This window comes from Mandrillus leucophaeus, unplaced genomic scaffold, assembly GCF_000951045.1.
Source record: "Mandrillus leucophaeus isolate KB7577 unplaced genomic scaffold, Mleu.le_1.0 Scaffold26, whole genome shotgun sequence".
NCBI classification, from domain to species: domain Eukaryota; kingdom Metazoa; phylum Chordata; class Mammalia; order Primates; family Cercopithecidae; genus Mandrillus; species Mandrillus leucophaeus.
In genome coordinates, this window is record NW_012102698.1 from 841,923 (window position 1) to 856,973 (window position 15,051).

At 51.9% G+C, this 15,051-nt stretch overlaps 1 protein-coding gene across 1 annotated transcript in view; it reads right to left on the reverse strand.

The window, feature by feature from the left end:
* The window catches only part of SCUBE1 (signal peptide, CUB domain, EGF-like 1), a 146,016-nt gene extending 134,070 nt beyond the window's left edge, over positions 1–11,946 (reverse strand). Inside the window, exon 1 of the mRNA XM_011984062.1 lies at positions 11,700–11,946. Coding sequence (XP_011839452.1) covers positions 11,700–11,946 — 247 coding nt within the window. The remainder of the gene's footprint in view (positions 1–11,699) is intronic.
* Positions 11,947–15,051: the final 3,105 nt, after the last annotated feature.

The window sequence follows — 15,051 nt, forward strand, 5'->3', positions numbered from 1 at the left end:
ACACACACACATATATATACACACATATAATAAATAAAAAAAGATACTAACATTGATTGTGGTAATAGACTGGCAATGTGAATATACTAAAGGCATTGAATTGTATACTTTTAATGAGTGAATTGTACAGTATGTGAATTATATTGCGATAAAGCTGTTTAAAAACAGAAGTCAAACAAGCTAATGCTGTGGGTGTTCTTCTCCACTGGGCTGGTGGCATCTCCAGGGATCTCTGCCTGCATGAAGGGCAACCACAAGGAGGCTGGCTCTGAACTGACCTCGAATGCCACCTGCCCAGCTTGGGGTCACGGTGGGCCGCGTTGCTACCAAGAAGCAGGGGAGATTTCCCACCAAACCGATATGACGAAGACCGGTTCATTATTTCCTTTCTCCCTCAAAAATGCCCTGAAGCCCTTGCTGAGGGCTGCTCCTGGGCTCCCGCATCAGGACTAACGGACGCTGAGGCAGCCTGGTCAAGAGAAAACGGAGTCGTTGGCGCGTGTGAGATGGAAGCCAGGAGAGACCGCGGGGAACCTGCCAGGCTTGAGTCTAGTTCTGCCAGCTCTCGGTCAAGGCCCCTGTTCCACCCTCCTGCCCATTACAGGCAGTCATTCCCCCATCCCCTTAGGGAAAGGCCAAGGAGAGGCCCGAGGCCCAAACACTGCAGGTTCTGTGGGGCCGCTCCACAGGCCCAGCCACCTCCGAGCTCAGGAGGACAGTCACACACAGGAAGTTGCCTGAAAACCTGGGCCGGCCCTTAGAATTAGTAAGCTGGATCCTAGAGCACCCTGGATTTTATCAAGGTGTCACTGAGGCCCAAAGAGGGGAGCTGAAAGACAAATCTTAGCAGATCAGGGGCTGACGGCACCTTGAACTCAGGGCTCTCGGCCTGGCCTTCTCTCTCTCATCTCAGGATCCAGCAGTGGGCAGGGCCTGAGCTTGCCTGGTGCAATTCGGGTTCATTCCCCTTCTCTCCGAACCCCCGGGTGGCCTTCCTCTCCAATGTAATAAAATAACAGCAGTGGCAACTCCACACCAGGCACCATCTTGATGGTAACTGGCTTAATCCTCCCTACAGTCGTGCAGAAAGGTCTTCACTTCCCATGGCTCATAGAAAAAGAAACTGAGGCTCAGAAAACTTCAGTGTCTTTCCCAAGATCACCCAGCTAGAAGGTGGTGAAGGCAACATTTGAACCTGGGCAGGCTGGTCCCAGACTCTACCTTCCTCACCTCGACACAGTTGTCCAGAGAAGATGGCATCTCTGTGAACCAGGAATCTGGGGCCCGCGGACCTTGTGAAGGATCAGGCCACCTCTCTGCCTTCTTCCCTCCCATGCCAATGCTGTCCTGGGCCAGGCCTTTTGCCCTTAGCCTGGACCTTGGCCACAAGGCGCTGCCAGCCTGGAGAGGGGAATGACCCAGACACAGATGCACACAAACTCATGTGCTCCTGCGCACAGACCGACCAGGCCCACGTCTGCCCGCAGGGCTGGCAGTGGGAAGGGACAGTTGGCTAAGCCCCACTGAAGCCCACCCCTCATGCTGGACCGACTGAGGCCAGCATTGGGCGCCATGGAAACGAGGAGCACCCTGAGGAAGGAGCTGCCCACAGCGAGGATCCAAGGGGCCTGAGATCTCCTGCCCCCGCTGAACTCTGATGTCAGGATGCAAAGGCCGGAGAGGCCCACAGACTTGGCCCAGGCCACACAGGGCTGGAACCCGGTCTCCATGGACACACTCCCAGCTCCACTCCCCTCCATAAGAGAGGCAGGAGGTCTAGACAGAAGACATAGGGGTTCCTGGAGAGAGGGGAGCACATTGAAGACCCTGGAGGGAGTGGGGAGTGATCTACGCCAGTGGCTGCTGTTAACCCAGGCCAGGCATCCAACCAGCTGGCTGAGGTTTTACACTCTTTCTAGCCAGAGGCCGCAGCCCTGGCCCATCTGGAAGCCCGTCTGGGAGCACCCTCTGAGACCCCCTGACCTTGCCCGTTCACACAAGGCCCCGAGCCCTCTTTGTCTCAAGGCCTTTAGGGAAGGCCGTCATCCATTTCAGTAGCATTCAAAGGCACACAAGTCCACGGTTTATTTTCTTAGAAATAATGGTTTTTGCTGGTTAGCATTCCTCGGATGGAAAAACAAATACAGCCACTGTAATAAGAAGCGGCTAAGAGGAGGTGAGAGGGCCCAGAGGAAGGGGGCAGAGAGGGGCTGCTGCCTGGGGAGCTGGAGGACATGGAGGGTGGGAGGTGGGGGCAGAGACTCCTAACCCTGGGAGAAATGGGGAATTAGAGAAAAAAAAAAAAAAAAACCCCAACATGCAGGCACTGGTGCAGCCTTCAACACATTCTCACAGACAGTGAGGCCCCTTCCCTCCTCAAATCTCTACTCCAGTGCACATTCTGTAGGGCAGGTGTTGTGGCTCCCATGTGGTGAATGAGGAAACCAGGGCTCAGAATGGTCAAGTCACCGCTGGCTCACGGAGTTAGAAGGGACCGAAATGCAGGCCTCTAAATCCTTGCTACAAATGCTTCCACTGACCATCACAGCTGGAAGGAGCATCAGAGACCTGCTTCTGCTATGCTTTCCTAACCTAGCCCAGAGGACACCTCCTCTAAGAAGCCCTCCTGAATTTCTTCCCCTCCTTGGCAGAGATATGCACTTTCTCTACTTCAACAAAACAACACCCTGTTTTGTTTGTATTTTCATTGCTGCACTTTCCACATCCTATTATGATCACATCTTTTCCAATCTGTGTCTCCCACAAGGCAGGTCAAACGCAGGAAACATGTTTCAGCCCCAGCACCTAGCTTGGCACAGAGTAGGTGCTCAGTAAACATTCTTGATACTCAACTGAAAACAGTCCAGTGCACACACACTTTACAGATGGGCAAACTGAGGCTCAGAGGTGAACTTGCCTCCAATGTTTAAATGCGGTAGCATGAGTTTTTTACTTTTTCCTCCTAAAAATGGACATTGGCTCCAAGAACTCTGCAAGAGCCCTAATCAGCAGCAGAGCTGGCAAGCAACATTGCCTAATTGCTAGCTGACAGCACCTTGGAATTTTAAGTCACATCCAATTTCTTCCTGCCTGCTGGTCTGCTAGACTTGAGCACTTTCATCTTCGGCAGAGCACACGTTAGCATGCATAATTGCATGTTTTAAGACTTGAAGGAGAAGAATTTCCCCTTCTCTCCCCCCACCCTCCCACCTCCTACTGCCTTTCCTGGCCTCCCAAAAAGCAGAATTTTATCTGGAGTCTCAATAATGTGTGTAGTAATGATGATGAAAATGATTTAATAAGGTCATGGACATTATTTCCTAAGAAGGCCAAATTGGTTTTAAGATTTTTTTTTTTTCTGATGTTAAACTAAATGGATCACTGAGTATGTTATTAGGAATTTTGTTAAAACACTTTAATAACATGCTCTGTAATCCACCTAACTTCAGTGATTGACAAGTAGACCCTGGGGATATAAAATTCAGGAAGTGACTATTTACATTCATTACATACACACTAATTTTGTGATCTCTGACGGCCACAAGGTTGTCATGTTTTTCCTTTTCACACAAAAAGAGGAAAATAGTAATATATTTGATATACTGTGGCCCAAACAAAAAGTTATTTCCCCCAAGAGTTTTAATTATAGCATTTTGGAAAAGGCCCGAGTTGGAACTTGCAAGTGGAATAAACCACTTGAATAAATGGTCTAAAAAATTAAGTACACATAGAAGGGGTGATGTGTGCTGTTGGTTCAGACTAAACAGTGATTATCAAGAGGGTCTTAGTTATTTAAACAAGCCATTTGAGGGCGGTTTGCTCCTCGTTTGGGGCCTGGTCCTGATTATAAACGAGAGCTTTTAATTAAGATTAGTAGGACCCAATTCAAGCTATAATTTGGTCCTTTTCCCTAGCAAATGTCTATGAAAACAAGGCAATTAAGGTTAAATGAGTTGAAGTATTTAAAGGGGATGAAATGCCCCTTCCTCACCCCCAGCCTGCCCCCTCAGCAGAATAAGCACAAACAGGCCTGGTTAATTCAGACCAGAAAGCCAGTGCGGGAATGGCCTGGCAGATTCCAAAAGGCCCATGCCCCCGGGGCCGGGTGAGCCGCGGATGCACACGCTTAGCTAAATGGACAGGGAAGAGGAAATGGAGTATGTAAAGGTCCAGAGGTAGGAACAAGCTGGCAAGTTTGATGAACTAAAAGAAGACAGTGAGGCTGGGTAGGGAGGGATGGATAAAAAATGGCCGGGTGCAGTGACTCATGCCTATAATCCCAGTACTTTGGGAGGCTGAGGCAGGCGGATCACTTGAGGTCAGGAGTTCGAGACCAGCCTGGCCAACATGGTGAAACCCCATCTCTACTAAAAATACAAAAAATTAGCTGGGCATGGTGGTGCGCACCTGTAGTCCCAGGTACTTGGGAGGCTGAGGCATGAGAATCCCTTGAAACTGGGAGGCGGAGGTTGCAGTGAGCCGAGATTGAGCCACTGAACTCCAGCCCGGGTGACGAAGCAAAACTTCATCTCAAAAACAAACAAAAATAACAATAATAGCTTACAACACAGCAAGGCCCCACCTCTAAAATAAATTAAAATAATAACAGTATCACAAATGGTAGCTTCCAGCCCCTCCCATTCCCAGGTCCCGTCTCAGACCAGCCAGCAGCAGCAAGGGAACGAGTACGTGTAGAAGCAGAGGGGCTGTGCAGCCCCCTCGATCCCTCCATAGTGAAGGAGCCTTCCCTATTGCTTTCCAATGGGCTGATGGGGGCCTGGCCTGATGCTGGGACCCCTTGGCTGATGGGGGATGGACGGAACCCAGGCCTTGCTGCCTCTCACCTGGGAGGCCTGGCTAGAGACAGACCTCTCTGGAACCAGTTTCCCCAGGTGAATTCTGCCATCGGTCCACACCAGTTATCCTCAGACTAGCTCTCTCCCTGTCCAAGCCTCTGCTTCCTCATCTGTAGAACCCTCAGAGTCTGTGAGGTTCTGGGAGGCCTTCCTGGGTCCTCCCAGCATGGATAAGGGTCATTCACTGCCCACTGACACCAGCTCTGGGCTTAGCCCTGAGGGAAGTTGCATGGGTCCTCACAATCTAGTGTGACAGGAGCACTGAGTGAGGATGCTCACAGGTGATAAGTCCCCTGTCTGGGAGACCAGAGATGGCTTCCTGGAGGAGGAGACCCTTTCATCCAGCAAATGCCATCCACACCCTGTGCCAGGCCCAGTCTCTAGGTTCCAGGGATGGGAGCTGACGGATCCCAGATCCAGTCTTTGAGGAGCTCACATTCCAGGAGGAGACGTGGGACAAGCTAAGTGCAGTGTGGCATGGGCTACAATGGTGGTGTGTATGGACCTGGGCTGGGCTGCAAAGAGGGGTGGCAGCTGTCACTCACAGGGGCTGCCTCAATGCCCTTCGAAGTTTCTTCCAACTCCACACAGCCATGAGTCTACCTCAAGGTACTTCAGATTCAATCAATAAAACAGTGCTTTATCTCCAGCCCTGCTCAGAGCCTTTCCCGGCTGTCTGAGGCACTCACCCGTCTGGCTACAGCAAGCCCTCTGCCAGCATTAGGCTGATTGCAGGGGGCCCCAGGCCACTCCTGGGCACAGATGCAACATGTCTGCACGCATGGAGGCCATGGCATCATCGCATATGCCCACTGGCCACGAGGCAAGTTGCCCTTGAAGGTGAGAAAAGAAACCGTTCCCAGAATGGGGGGCAGGTGGCCTTCAGGGCTGGATTTGCTAACAGGGATTTTGCAAGCAGCAGGTTTCAAGGTGACCTGGTGAAGTGGCTAAGAGGCTCGGTCAGCCTCACATTGGGCTTCCCACAACCCAGGCTTGGGTTGTGAAAATGATAGAGAAAGTATGTTTCGGGCACTGATTAGATGGTGAAGACAGAGCTGACAGTCCCTGTGGGAGAGCCAGTTAAAAGTAGGCAGTATCACCCAGCGGTCAAGAGGACAGACCTTGGGAACTGCCAGTTTGGGGCTTAAATTCTAGCTGTCCTCTATCAACTGTGTGACCTTTGGCCAGTCACTTTACCTCTCCATGCCTGTTTCCTTGCTTGAAAAATGGAAGGCATACTCCCTATCTGGTAGGGTTCTTGAGAGGATTAAATGAGATCATGGACATGGAGCATGTAGTGGGGTGTCTGGAAGCAAACACTCAACATATTGGTGAAAAACTGGGGAGACTGTGGCAGCCACATCCTCGGGGAAGGCTCTGCTGAGAGTCCGTCCTCTATGCTTATTACAGCAAAGAGCACAGTCAGTGAGATCTGCAGGACAGGGGGCTCACTGCCTCCAAGACTCCAACCCCAGCCTCGGCAGAACCCAACTCCAGTTCAGGACCTGCAGATGCAGGAGCCCAGGGAAGGAAAGCAAGTTTCATCTACTGCAGAAATGACTGGAGGGCGTGGTGATTGATTATTAATGTCTGCTATGGCAGAAGGTGACGGCATATTTGCCATCCCCGAAGTAGGCTTAGTTGAACAAAGGAAAGTCTTCTTTCCTATGTATTTTTTTATTGTACATTCTCGATAAGCAGCCATCTGTGAATGGCACACCTGACTGTCCACCTCTGTGGGGATATAGGTATATGCATATGGTTTATATGAACAGTCGATGAACCAGAATACCTCACTTCCCAACCATTTTAGGTCCCAGAAATTGTTGGAAAAGACAAAGTTTTAGTTCTTTCATATCTTGAACAACATTGTGATCATTGACATTGATATGGTGACGATGATGATGATCAGATACATCATCATCATCTTCATCAGCACCATCATCATCAATATCACCACCACCATCACCCTCATCAATAGCACCATAACAGCACCATCAACATTATCATCACCCCATCACCCTGATCATCAATAGCACCATCATCACCATCATCATCATCATCATCATCATCATCATCATCGTCATCGCCGTCATCACAGTAAGGGCAGCTAGTGCTTATATACAGCATCCTATATGCCAGGCTATGTTCAAAGGCTTTGAATACATTAACTCATTTAATTCTCACACTATCTGTATGAAATAAGTAGTAACATTATGCCTATTTTATAGATAAACAAATGGAGGTTAAATAACATGCCCAGGCTACATGGGCAGGATTTGAACCCAAGCCATCTGGCACCAAAGTCAATGCTTTAACCCCTATGCTGACCTTAATAGAGACTGTTCACGTCCTCTTCTCAGAACAGAGAGCCACAGATAGGAATAACCACTGGCAGAAACATAGTATGGAGTAACAGGTCTACCAAACCTGGGCTCTAGTACCCACCCAAGAAAGACCCTGCCCCCGCAGGCCTCCATTTTTCCATCTGTAAACCAAGGACGTGAACATCTGGATGGTTTCCCAGCTCCCTCAGGCCAGCGCTGCACATGGTGCCCCTTCAGATTTCAAAACCCCCGGATGTCTCTCCGTAGTCCTCCCAGGGAAGCCAGCGGGGATCTGATGGTTCTCTGTGTTTATGTGTTGGCAGTGTGAGGTATATATGTGAGCACTCTGGCAGGCTGCCTTGATTCAAACTGATGCCTGTAGATGGGTCCCCAGGGATGAGAAAACCAGAGCGCTAGCAGGACAGGGTCCACACAGGCCTCCAGAATCCATGCCAACACTCACTGACTGAGGGTTTAGGGAGCCTATAACCAAATGGTGCCCTCCTCTTGGTTCCTAACAATTGTTCTCATACTGTTAACACAGCAACTCAACAGACACTGATTCATGACCCAAACTACCCTAAATCTGTTATCAGGAATTTCCAGCTCATGCAGTCCCACCAGACCACAAGCTCCTGGAGAACAAGGACTATGCTGCACCATAACTATCACCTCAGATATGCAGAACGGAGTGTTTCAAAGGTCTTCACCATTCATAGTCTCATTTGAGCCTGAAACCAGTTTGACAGCTAGTGAGAACAGGTGATATGATGGTGATGATGGTGATAATGATAATGATGACAGTGATGATGGTGATGATGATAATGATGACGGTGATGATGGTGATGATGATAATAATAATAATGATGATGGTGATGATGGTGATGACGGTGATGATAATGATAATGATGATAATGACGACGGTGATGGTGATGGTGATGATGGTGATGATGATGGTGATGGTGATGGTGATGATGGTGATGATGGTGATGGTGATGATGGTGATGGTGATGATAGTGATGATAATGATGATGATGATGATGGTGATGATGGTGATGGTGATGGTGATGATGATGGTGATGGTGACAGTGATGATGGTGATAATGTAATGATGGTGATGGTGGTGGTGGTGGTGGTGATGGTGGTGGTGATGATGATGGTGATGATGGTGATGGTGATGGTGGTGATGATGATAGCGATGATGGTGACGATGGTGATGGTGATGATAGTGATGGTGATGGTGATGATGGTGATGGTGATGATGGTGATGATAATGATGATGGTGATGGTGATGATAGTGATGATGGTGATGGTGATGGTGGTGATGATGATAGTGATGATGGTGACGATGGTGATGGTGATGGTGATGGTGATGATGGTGATGGTGATGATGGTGATGATAATGATGATGGTGATGGTGATGATAGTGATGATGGTGATGGTGATAATGCTGATGATGATAATGACAGGACCATGGTGATGACCCTGCCATCTGTATATGGAGCACACACTGTGGAATGAGTGCCTACTGTGTATTGGATGCCAGCCCCCAGTGCACTATACTGTGGCTCACTCAATCTTCAGGATGACCTGTGATGGGGAGTATTTTTGGCCCTCACAACCAAAGGAGAAACTAAGGCTCAGTGAGGGCAAATCACCACCCAAATGTTCACATGAAAGGTGGGCTGCAACCCAGGCTCCCCTTGAAGAGACCAGCCTTGAATCTGCTCTCCTGTCTCTCATTGTGCGGAGTCAAGATGACACTAGGGCCAGAACGAGCCCTTCTACAGACCCCACACTCCACACTCCCCTCTGTGTTTATCTTAGAGGTTGCGCATCTAATGTGAAGTCCAGTCTGGGCAAAGGAGAGCCAACTAAGACTAAACGTTTTCTGTAGACCTACGCTAGTGCCAGGCCCTGCCCCATGAGCTGGGAACATGGCTACAAATGTAAAAGGCCCTTTCTAATTGAGGAGCTCACTGAGAGCTCCTGGGTGCATGGCCTGAGTTTGACAGCTTCGGTATGGTGACCCCTACAGCAAGCTTATGGTGGGCCCTCAATAAATGAGCTCACAGTTCTGTGGGGGACCAAGACAAGTAATTATGACCGAGTCAGAAGTGTGATGATGGAGGGAAGCCCAGAAGCCTCTGGGAGCAGCGTAGGTAACTAATGCAGTCTAGCATGCATGTATAGTGCATGGGTAAGTGCATGTATAAGCGGTGGTCAGAGGCTTCCTGGAGGAGGCAAATCTAAAGAATGATTAGCCTTCAGATTTAGACAGGATGCAGAAAGAAGGTAAGGAGCTCCAGGCAGGCAGGAAATCTGAGCTGGGGCTCACAAACGTAGAGCAACCCAGTATGTGTGCATGTGTGTGTGTCTGTGTGTATGTGTGCATGCCAGGATAGAGGTGTTTCAGGATGTGAAGGGTGGAGGCCCAAATTTGGCTAGAGAGATAGGGAGACCCCTGGCAGTTCCTGCAGCACATTCGCAAGCCTCCTCTTGTCTCATTTTCATACCCAGCAGGACAAAACAATTTCCTTTTCTAGCAGGTGAGAACATGAAGCCTACAGAGCCAGTGAGCAACAGAGCTGGGCTTGGGGCAAGAGTCTGACTCCTAACTCAGGGGTCAAGCAGAGTGGGGAGTGAAAGCTGAACTCCGAAAAATTTTAGGGAAACAGGTAAGGCCTCCAGGGCAGGGGACAGCAGGAGAGGGCCTAAGGAGAAGCTGGGCTGGGGGACGAAGAGGCCAGGTCAATGGCTTATACCAGCAGAGATGGAGGGTCAACCATGGCCCTGCCTTGCCAGGACACTGGGTCTAGGGGGCAGAATAGAGGATCAGAAAGCGGTCACACACAGCCTCACATGTACCACTCAAACCAGGGAGCTAACCTCTGGCCCTGACAGCAGCCAGGCCAGCCGCCCCACCAGGCTTCTCACTCATGGCCTCCTCTGTGTGCCTCCAGCCTTGCCTCCTTCCAGAGATCTGTGGGTAGGCGCCAGCTCCCCCCTTTGGGTTCTGGGGCCCTGAGCGTGCCAGGAATATGACCCAGCCAGGCATGATCCAGGGCGATGTCATCTGCCCAGCACTCAGCCTTAAATAAATGCTCAACAAATGCGAAGGATAAACACCACCAGCATCCCAGGGAGGCGTGGCTGCATCGCCCACAAAACTCTAGCCCTGTAAACGCCTTATACAGAAAGAACAGGGACCCATCCTGTGCTCACATGTCACTTTCCTAATACAAATATCAAACTTGGAAAAATTCAGCTGGCAGGGTCCAGGGAGAAGAAAACTAGCTGCCACAGTCATTGAGTGGGAGCTGCAAGACCTGGATTTCAGTCCTTGTCATGTCACTGTGAACATGGCAATCTTGCAAAAGATGCTTCTCCTGTCTGAGCCTCAGTTTTCCTCATTTATACAACGTGTGCAAACAGGGAAGATGGGGATCAGTGACCCCATCCGGGGGTGTGTCTGTTTCGGAGAGAGCTATTTCCAGCTCCCAGATGCCCAGTCCTGCTCCAGACCCATGGGGTGAGGACGGCCATGCAGACCCTCATGGACAAAAGCTCCAAAGGTTCCAATGGGCTTGGAGAGTCCTGGCACCAAACGCAGCCAGAGCTGCTCTCTTCTCTCTTTCAGCCTGCTGGGGAGGCAGTTTCTAATGCCAGGAGGTCTAACCAGCACCCCAGGTGCAGGGCAGAAAGGCTGGATAGACAGACAGATGGTACAAATCCACCAGTGTCTGTCCAAGCACTGGAACTCGAGACAGAGACCTACAGGGTGGTCTTGAACTTGACGTTAGGGACCTTGGAGGTCAGGGGGTAAGCCCAGGTCTTTGCACTCCAGCCCCATACAGCCAGTCAAGGACAGATGCACAAATACATCATTCAATACTTCATCTTAATTTCTCTTTCTTTTCTTTTTTTTTTTTTTTTTTTTGAGACAGAGTCTTTCTCTGTTGCTCAAGCTGGAGTGCAGTGGCGCCATCTCAGTTTACTACAACCTCCGCCTCTCGGGTTCAAGTGATTCTCCTGCCTCAGCTTCATGAGTAGCTGAGATTACAGGCACACGCCACCACGCCTGGCTAACTTTTCTTGTATTTGTTGTATTTTTAGTAGAGACGGGGTTTTGCCATGTTGGCCAGGCTGGTCTCAAACTCTTGACCTCAGATAATCTGCCTGCCTCGGCCTCCCAAAGTGCTGGGATTACAGATCTGAGCCACCGCACCCAGCCAATTTCTTAAAAAAAACGAAAAGTTTCAAGCCCAGTTGAGAATCAGGCACCCCATGACTCTAACTCCACCCTTTCAGGGAAACAGCCGGCATTCCCGAAAAGTTCACTGCCTCCCTCCTGAGGCTGAGAGAAGCCTGTGCTGTCAGCAACCATGACTGTCAGCAACCATGACGGTGGTGCTGGAGGCTCAGCCCCAGCTGGTGATGAATGGGGCAGGCGTCGGCCACCTACAGCAGCCCTGGCAGCTTCAGGGTCTGGCCAGGAGGGCCGGGCTGGACTCACCTTCACACTGCCTGCCTTCCCCCTTGTAGCCTGGCTTGCAGAGGCATTTGTAGGACTTGGGCGTGTTCTGACAGATGGCATCGATGTGGCAGTCATCCGTGCCCTCTGAGCACTCATCCACGTCGACTGATCCTGTGGGTAGAGGTGTAGGGGGAACAACAGGTAACCTGTGGCCCCGCGGCAGGTGGCTGATGGTGTGGGGCAGGGGAGCTCTTGCCTCTGCCTGTCCATTGGTCAGTGGGCTCATTGGCAATAACAGCTGTCACAGGACAATCTGGTGTGACAAGTGGCAACTGGTAGCACCTTTTGCACAGCCACTCTGTGGCAGGGACAATGCTATCGATACACTTGGCCTTATTTATTGTCGCAATGATCCCATTGAGCTATTGTTCCGCTAAAAAGTTGAGAAAACTGAGGCTTAAGGAGACAGTGAGGAAGAACCTCCTCCTCCATCTGTCCTACTCCCCCAACAAGCATCGCTCCAACCTTCCCCCACTCTCCTCACTCTATCCCCCCACAGGCATCACTCCAACCCTCCCCCACTCTCCTCACTCTATCCCCCCACAGGCATCGCTCCAATCCTCCCCCACTCTCCTCATTCTAGAATTTAGAGCCAGAAAGGTCCTTGGAGGAGTTTAAATTCAGCCCCTTTGGGTTCCAGATGGGGACACCAAGGCCATGCTAGGAGGCTCCTGCAGGTCACCTGAACGTGGGATCCCACCCTGCCGCTAGCCTGTGGAAAAATGGGATTCGTCATCTGGCTTCCACACCCCCACACCAAAGTGTCTGGTGGCAGAACCACACCCTCAACTGGGCTAACCTGAGCCCATCCATGGTTCTGACTCCCACCATGGTCCTCCCTCCTCGGAAATCCACACGTGAACCTGGTTTTCATATCCCAACTTCTAAATGCAAGTTCAGTCTACGCTTTGAGGGCTCCCGACACTCTCCACCTACCACCCCCAACACATATACCCCTTCAGTCTGGAACAGCTGTTGGGGCAAATCAAGCAAAATAGATTCTGCGTATCCATTCCATCTACACACCCCAAGCCTCTCTCCCTGTCTCTTTTACACACACACACACACACACACACACACACAAACACACAGTTCAGGCAGGCAGGGGACCTGCCTCTTGTCGGGCACAGTTCAGCACAGTCAGAGCTGAAGCTATAATCCAGGTTAATTCCTCAGGTTATAGATGAGGAAACCGAGGCCTGGTGAGGTCACATCTGCTATGGGTCAGTAGCTCATTGGGACAGAGAGCGGACTCCGACACAGAATGAGCTTTCCTACGTGCCATGTGACTTCTAGCTAGCAATGCATGAAATTCAGACAGATGACAGACAGACAGAAGGACCCAGGAGTGCAGCAGCACAACGAACTCTCAGCAGCTGCCATGAGGGCAGTGCCCCAGGGCTAAGCTCAGAATGTCCCCATCTCGTCATGCCTCTGGCCTCACCTTAGATTGCTGGGTCCCCAAGAGTGTCCACTCTAAATTTCTCCCCTGCATAATATCTGGGTTTGAAATCTGCCAGTGGGCTATGAGATCCATGCCCTCCAGGGCTCCTCCTTCTTTGCCCTAGCCCCCAAGTCTCCTGCCCACCCCTGAAGGAAGAGAGGCATCAAAAAGAAACACAACAGCATAACCCCCCCGCACACACACACACGTGCACGCGTGCGCACACACATGGCAGGTGGCATTGCTTTTCAGGGGGGCTACATCTGCTCAGGTGGGCGGCCTGTCCTAGACAGCTGCCCAGGGGAAGAGCGGAAAGGGGACCAGGAGGCAGGGACTGGAGGGGGCCGGCAACTGGATGGCTGGGCCAGCAGGAACATCCATGAGGGCCTTCTGGGGAAGTGGCAACGGAGGGACGCTGTGCAGGACTGACAGTGCCTCTAAGGCAGGGACCCAGGGGCCAGAGAGGGCCCATCTCCAGGCTTCTATTCGGGAGGACTGGGGACACTTCTGAAACAGGACCAGCAGAGGCAGTGGGCCACAGGTATGGCTCTTCCCACTTCCCAGGGGCCAGTGTGTAGGAATGAGGGGCGGGAGCCCCTTGTGCCCTCACCGCCAATCTCCCACCTAGACAGGTGTCTTCATTGGGATGGAAATGTATGGATGTTGATGAGGGGTGGGTGGAGCTATCTCTCAACACATCTTTCAACACTTGGGTGTCCTTGGTGTGGAGTATGGGGAGAGGACATGGGAGTTTGAGAAGAGAGGGTAAGAAGCCACTTGTCCCCACCGGTCCTCTGCCATGCTCCCGCTCCTGTCTGGGCTGGAGACTCCCCTGCAAGGCGACCCAGCCCTCCCAGCACAGGCTGCTCCCTTTGACTCTGGTTTGCTTATGCTGGGGACAGGCTGTTGGCGTTTCACAGTCACAGGGCTTCCACGGAGAGGGTCAGGGAGACAGAGTCAGATACAGGAAGACACGAGGAGGGACACAGGCAGAGATAGGCACCCCCAGGAACAGTCACTCAGAGGTGAGGGACCCCAAAGCTTGGGGGAGAGACCCACAGACACAAGGGGGATGGGGCAGCAGGGTTGGGCTTCCAGGAGGGGTGTTGCTGTGGAAGAGTCTCACGGGCCCAGCATCCTCACTCGGGGCATGCGGGACCACCAGGAATAGACCCTACGCCACCCAAACCAGACCTCAGGGAGCCGGGAAGGACGTACAGGACCCTTCCCCTGCCTCCCCCTCCAAGCAGAGCACCGGAGGAGCGTCTCTGATGACGCGGGGGAGAGAATGTGACTCCAGCTTTTCGGGAAGCCCCTGAAGACAGCCAGAGAGCAGGAGGGGAAGGGGTGGGAGGGGAAGGGGTGGCAGGGTGGGGGGTCCCCGTGAAACCCACGGGCCTGGGCCTGTGGCCTCCGGGTCTCCCCCTCCCCTTCCTGGGTCTGCTCCACCGACGTCCGGACTCTCCTCTCGTGTCTGTCCCTGCGTCTCCTCTGCCTTCCTTCCTTCTGTCTCTCCTCCCCGTCCTGTCAGACGGTCCCTCGTCCGCGGCTTTCCAGGCATCTCCGTCCCTCTCTCTTTCCCGGTCTCCCTCTCACCGCTCCACCAACCCCGTTCTTCTCCAGTGTCCATCTGTCCCCCATCTCCTCTTCTCTCTCCCTTATCAACAGTGGGACCGTCCCTCTTGATTCCTCCTGGTCCACGGGCCTCCTCCTCCTTCCCCGGGCCGTGCGGGCCTCCTCTCTACCCTTCCGCATCTGTCTTTTCTCCGGGCTTCCTTTTGTCTGCTCCCTCAGCGCAGCCTCTTCTGTCCGTCTGTCCCGCACCTCCCGCCCCGTCCCGGTCTCTCGGTCCGACCCTTTCCCCTTCCACCTCCTGGCGTGTCCCCC